General features: G+C 62.0%; 1 protein-coding gene across 1 annotated transcript in view; it reads right to left on the bottom strand.

Moving 5' to 3' along the window:
• The window catches only part of Adamtsl4 (ADAMTS like 4), a 26,843-nt gene that overhangs the window by 2,223 nt on the left and 18,789 nt on the right, over window positions 1–5,831 (bottom strand). The window contains exons 3-14 of the mRNA XM_033758079.1: window positions 4,914–4,982; window positions 4,716–4,773; window positions 4,180–4,496; window positions 3,395–4,055; window positions 3,175–3,277; window positions 1,882–2,018; window positions 1,358–1,562; window positions 995–1,167; window positions 790–901; window positions 535–702; window positions 239–368; window positions 2–25 (exon numbers count right to left, since the gene is read on the bottom strand). Coding sequence (XP_033613970.1) covers window positions 2–25; window positions 239–368; window positions 535–702; window positions 790–901; window positions 995–1,167; window positions 1,358–1,562; window positions 1,882–2,018; window positions 3,175–3,277; window positions 3,395–4,055; window positions 4,180–4,496; window positions 4,716–4,773; window positions 4,914–4,933 — 2,108 coding nt within the window. The 5' untranslated portion in view covers window positions 4,934–4,982. The remainder of the gene's footprint in view (window position 1; window positions 26–238; window positions 369–534; window positions 703–789; window positions 902–994; window positions 1,168–1,357; window positions 1,563–1,881; window positions 2,019–3,174; window positions 3,278–3,394; window positions 4,056–4,179; window positions 4,497–4,715; window positions 4,774–4,913; window positions 4,983–5,831) is intronic.

Here is a 5,831-nt window from a genome sequence, read left to right as displayed (position 1 = left end):
CGACGTCCACTCGCCGGCCTCCCAGCTGCGGGCGTGGGCAGGGCAGGAAGGAGGTGGGGACCCGTGAGACGCGGGCGGCCCGTGGGGTGCAGGCTGCCTGGGTGTCTCTGCTGTCCGTGGGCTGTCAGCCCCGACTCCCTGGGCCAGGCGTGCTGAGGCGGGATATGGTATGGGAGGGACAGGTCGGGGCAGTTTTGGGGTTGCTGGCGTCCTAGCCCTCCCTGTGGGCCACACTCACTGTGGAGGGCATGGTGGGCCGTGGCACGGCTCAGGGGAGGCTGGGGGCCTGGCACCCATGGCACAGATGTGTTCGTCCACTTCCTCTCCTGACTCACGAGAAATGCAGAGGAAAACGGGGCGCCAGACGCCTGAAGAGGACGAGAAAGCAGTCAGGGCACCGGGATGGCTCAGAGCCCTCTCCATGGGGTCCCAGATCCAGTCATCGGTGGGCCCAAGACCCAGAGCACGGAGTCCGGTCGTGGTGTCAGTTGGGGTTCCGGCTGCGGCCCCGGGAATACAGGTGTGAAGCGTCACCTTTTCCACAGGATGCCGAACACTCGGAGTATCCTACTCGCTTCCAATATCCAGCTGGAGACCCCAGGGGGGCCCTGGGGTGGGTCGGGGCAGGCATCTGGGGGATCCGCACCTGACGCTGCAGCGTGCCTGGGGTCCGGGCTGGGCGGGACCCTGCCCTCAGCATCTCTGCGCGCGAGTGGAGGGGACAGATCAGATGCCCCTGCCACCCCAGCACCTCTACACCTCTCCCTCCGCCCTGACGACGAGCCTTACCAGGCTGCAGCCGGGGAACAGGGGGCTCTGAAGTGGGGTTCTGGGGGACTGGAGGAGGTGAGGAGATGACGTACTGGTAAGAAACCCCTGGGCTGTCCTCCTGAAAGATCATCTGGGGACAAGGGAAGGGAACAGACGCTGAGGGTGACCAGAGTTGGTCTGCAGCCTCCTCCCGCCTCAGCCTCCCTCTGCACGCCCAGCTCACATAGACGTCCACAGGATGAATGGTGGGGCCTGTGGCTGCCAGGCTCTCCCCCCTGCCCTCCTCCCGAGGGGGACGGCTGTACAGGAAGACAGTGCCGCTGCCCTCGTAGGAGCCTGGGGGATCCACGGCCCAGTTCCCATTGATGATGGAGCGGCCTCCGGGGCCTCGGAGGGCTGGAAGAGATTCCCAAATGCCAGGTCAGTCCTTCTGTCTCCCTCCCACCACGCCCCCTGAGCCTGGGACACCCCCAGCCCTCTCAGCTTCCTCACGTCTCCCTGTCCGGCTTATTTGGCACGATGAACAGTGGTGAGGGCGGAACACAGAGACTGGGAACGGGATGGGCCTCGAGGGCCTGGTGCTCACCCAGGTAGTTGGCACTGGGCCCGAGCTGGGCGATCTGGAGTCGGGAGGCTCCAGTCGGAATCTGCAGGATCTTCTGGTAACCCAGGGGGCCGCCCCGGTCAGTGAGGTTCCCCGAAATGAGGTGACAGGTAGACTCATCACCCCCACAAACGCCACAGCCATCTGGACGCCTGCCAGAGCCAAGGATCCCGTCACAGCCAGGGCTCTGGGGAGAGGGAGATGAGGTGGGGGCCACACGAATGCCACCACCCAGCCCTCCAGCCACACAGCACCCTCTGCTCACGATCTGCACCCTGCTCCCTGCTCCGAGTGGGACTGTGCTTCTCCGTGGGCCCAGCACCCCGGCCAGGGCTTGGGACCCATGGTGTGCCTGGTGGACCCTCCCACATTCACCTGTGGCTCTGCCCAGCTGGGCTGGCAGGCCAGGCGGGACCGCCCTGGGTGCTCGGTCTGGTGGCTCGCTGTTGTGCTGTGTGGAACCCCCTGTGCGTGTGCGTGTGCACGTGTACTCTGCCCTCCCTCACCAGGCAGCGTCCGGACACGCAGATGTCCAGGGCTCCAGGCTGACACGGAGTCCCATCCTGGACCTTTTCAGTGTGACGGACATAGAAGCGGAAGCCACGAGGACGGCAGTTCAGCTCACAGCGCCGGGAGCCCTGAACTAAGAAGAGACAAGGTAGAAGGTACTGAGCCGGCAGGACACGATGGGGAGAGGCCCAGAGCCCTTCCAGCTTTGCTCTTATTGTCTCTAGGTCAACCGCAGGTTGCCAGGTTGCCTCAGATGAAGGGAACCAGAGGATCCACGTGCAGAAAGGCTGGTCAGAACAGTAGAAGCCACTGGCACTATCAAGGTTTGCCTTTGTTTGCAGTACTGGGGGTTGAACCTGGGTTCTATGCATGGAGCTACATCATCCTTATCCCTTTTAAAATTTAATTTTAAAACTAAATTGTGGAGGTCTGGGAATTTAGCTCAGGGGTGCCGCTGCTTGCCTTGTAAGCACATAGGACCCGAGTTCACTCCCTGGTACCAAAATAAATAAACTGTGGGACAGGGTCTCACAAAGTTGCCCAGGCTGGGCTCAAACTTGCAATCCTCCTGCCTCTACCTGCACCACCATACTGGGCAGTTGGTTTTTTTTGGGGGGTACCAGGGATCGAACTCAGGTCCTTGTGCTTGTGAGACAGGCAGTGGCACCCCTGAGCTAAATCCCCAGCCCCAATTGTTTTGTTTTTTGAGATGGGGTTTCCCTAAGTTGCCAGGCTGACCCCAAAATCAAGGGTTCAAGTGACCCACCCGCCTCAGGCTCCTAGCAGATGGACTAGAGGTAAGTAGCGCCGTGCCCAGCCATCCAGGGGGCTTCTGACACCTAGGATTATGTGGGTACAGACCGCCTGAGGGTTTTAGTGTCAAGTTGTCATAAGCCTACAGTCAAGTGGATGGTTACTTGGAAACAACTGCGGGGTCTTGGGCCACCCAGATCCAATGGCTTAGTCCACCTGCTGTAAGCACTGGGTGGGATCTCACACGTCACAAACACCCCATCTCACAGGATGGGGGTCAGCCAAAGGGCACCTCTGGACCCCTCCCTCTCCAAGCCTGACCCCTCTGCTGCCATCATCACAGTCTGACAGCTGCTGGCCTGTCCCGAAGCCTCTCCCCTTCCAGGCCCACATTGTCACTTTGACCCGGTGACTTCGTAAGACAGGAGACACAGGAGAAAGAGGCAGGCAGGAGGGGCTGAAAAGCTTCCCGGTGCCCCCTGTCCCCATCGTGCCCAGTCCCAGGCCACCCCTGCCCGGACAGGGTGACAGCTCACCTTCCGTGAAGGGCTCCCACTGGTACAGCTGGCCCATGAACTCCTGGGAGTCCAAGGCTGCGCACTGCAGGGCCCGGGGGTCCGGCTGCTCAGGGGGGCAGGGCTGGGTGAGGGAAACCGAGACGTCAGGGCTGGGGAGGAAGTTGGACTCGGGGGTGGGGTCCGGGTCAGACAAGCAAGGACCCAGACTTAGCTTCCGGGTGCCCAGCGGAGAACTCACTGCCTGGCTGCAGGCTCGAAGCTGCTCGCTCTCCCGAGGACATCTCGGCACAGGGTCACTGGGGGCATAGAGGCTCCAGCGGGATCTGGGCTGGGGCTCAGCCCGCAGCAGAGGCAGCCAGCCATCCAGGTGGTGATGAGGCTCCGAGGACCCGCGAGGACTCCCCCCAGGACGCCAGTGCCCCCAGCTCTGCTGGCCTCGGCCCCGAGGGACAGAAGGCAAAGGGTCAGGGCGTCTGCCTGCTACCTGGGGACTGGCCAGATGCTGGGAGTTAGGCTTTCTTAGCTGAGGGGACCTGAGGAAGGAGCCACTTTCTCTGGAGGAAGAGGAATGAAAGGCGGGCACCGCAGCAATGGCCTGGGCTCCCAGGTGGGGCTGTGCAGGGACAGGACTGGTTCCGGGGGACACCTCTGTCTGAGCAGTTTTGGGGGGTGGTGAGGTGTGGGCAGCGGTTTCTGTAGGCAGGAGCTGAGTTGGGGGGCTGAGCAGCTCTGCTCCCGGTGTCAGGGAGGGAAGGGGCCTGTCCCCGGAAGCAGAGGCCAGGGAGGGCTCAGGTCCAGGTGAGACCCCGGGGTGCCTGCGGCTCCGGTGCAGCGGCAAGGCAAAAGGCACCCTCCCGTAACCGAACATGCCAGGCTTGATGGGCTCTCGAACCCAGGACCTAGGAGGTGTGGCGGTTGTGAGGTCACAGCGCTGCCCATCCCTGGCCCTTCTCCTGGCACCCAGGGTCAGACCAGGCCCTCCACTCCCCTTCCCTTCCCCAAGCCCATTCCCCTGAGCCTCACCTGCGGGCCTCCTGGGGCTCCTCTCTCCCCACTGGAGAAGCAGGACCCCGCAGTGGGCTGCCCCTCCCCCGAGGCTGCGTCCCGTCTCGGGAAGACTGAGGTCTGGGGCTCTGACCCTGGGGGCGGGGGGCTTCTGGGTGTCGCGGGGGCCTGGGAGGCAGGGCCAGGCCTGGGGGCAGTCGACACATCCGGCTTCTGCGCTGCACCCCCACCCCGCAGGGCTGGGAGCAAGGGCCCCACTGGTCCCAAGGTCCCCAGACTCCCTCAGGGACCCAGCCCTCCTCTGGGGGTGTCTGAAGAGCAATTCCAGACAAGACCTACATGGAAAGAGAGGGCGGACCGAAATAGAAGATGGGAGGGACGGCGCAAAGCAGCCACGCTGGAGCGGAGCTAGAGCTCGCTGTCTGTGCGATCTCTCCAGCAGTTAGGGCTGCAGGGGAGGGCGGGAGGGCCCAGCGTGTGGATGGGGCCGGGCTCAGCAGAGGCTGCGGGAGAGGTGGGTGAGGGGTAGAGAAGCGGAGGGGACCCAGGCTCACCTCCTGGTCCAGGCAGCGCTGAGGGAGAGACAGAAGCAGCACCAGACACAGCCAGGGCCTGCAAGGCAAAGGAGGGGCCGTAAAAGCCTGCTGGAGGTGTTGTGTGACCCCTCGGGCTCCTCACGTCCTGGTTCTCCGCAGGCAGAAGGGCCTGGCCCTTGCCATCCACCCAGACTTCCGGGCAGCCCCTCCTCTCACCTGCTGGGCCACTTCTCCATCACTGTGCCCAGAAGCAGCTACTCTGGCATCTGGGCGTGGAGGGCTGCACTGCAGGGACAGAAGCCTGGTGGTTACCTCAGAAGAGCTGGGGCCGGTGGGTGGGGTGATCCTAAGGGACCCTCGGGAGGGAGCGGGGCGGTGCTGACCTCAGCCTCCAAGCTCCCGGCTGGGTCCCCTCCCTTTGGTGCTGTGGGGACTCAGCTCTGCCCCTGTCCCAAGTGGGGTTGCTAGCTGGCCGGGCTTGGGCCACTCTGAGGCTTCCTTCTGACTCTCCCTGCACCCCCCAGAGCTCCCTGGAAAGCGGAGGAGGCAGCTCAGGTTGGGAGGACCAGATAACCTTGCAGCCTGATGGCTGCCCTAGAACCAAGACCTCTCCCAACCTTCTGTTTCCTGCTTGCCACCAGCCATCTCTTCCCTCCCTAGCTGAGCTCAGTACAGAAGGAAGAGTCAGGGACATCTCAGCCTGCCTCACACACTTTTTTGGCTAAATGGATCCATGGCTTCATCTATAGAGAAAAAGCAGGTGATTTAACCTCCCCCTGGGTGCCAGCAGCCCCCTGGCATTAGCTCTATCAGAGTCTCTTTTCTCCCCCTTTCCTCCCTCCCTCCCTTCCTCTGTGCCTCCTCCGGGGCCTCCCCTTTCTCATGACTGGTGAATGAAACCAGGCAGGCATGGTGGTGCACACCTGTAATCCCAGCGCTCAGGAGAGTCACCGAGAGTTTGAGGCCAGCCTGGGCTACATAGTCAATTCAAGACCAACCTGAATTACAAAACAAGACCCTGTCTCAAAATAAATAAATGAATAAATAAAAATTTTTTAAATTAAAAGGAAAAAAGAAACCAGGGCCTTTGCACTGAACTACATATAGCCTCAAACTTTTTTTTTTTTTTTTTTT

This window comes from Fukomys damarensis, unplaced genomic scaffold, assembly GCF_012274545.1.
Source record: "Fukomys damarensis isolate Sample0158 unplaced genomic scaffold, DMR_v1.0_HiC HiC_scaffold_33, whole genome shotgun sequence".
NCBI lineage: Eukaryota > Metazoa > Chordata > Mammalia > Rodentia > Bathyergidae > Fukomys > Fukomys damarensis.
Note: the sequence above shows the minus strand (reverse complement) of the source record. Positions and strands in the feature narration are given on the sequence as shown.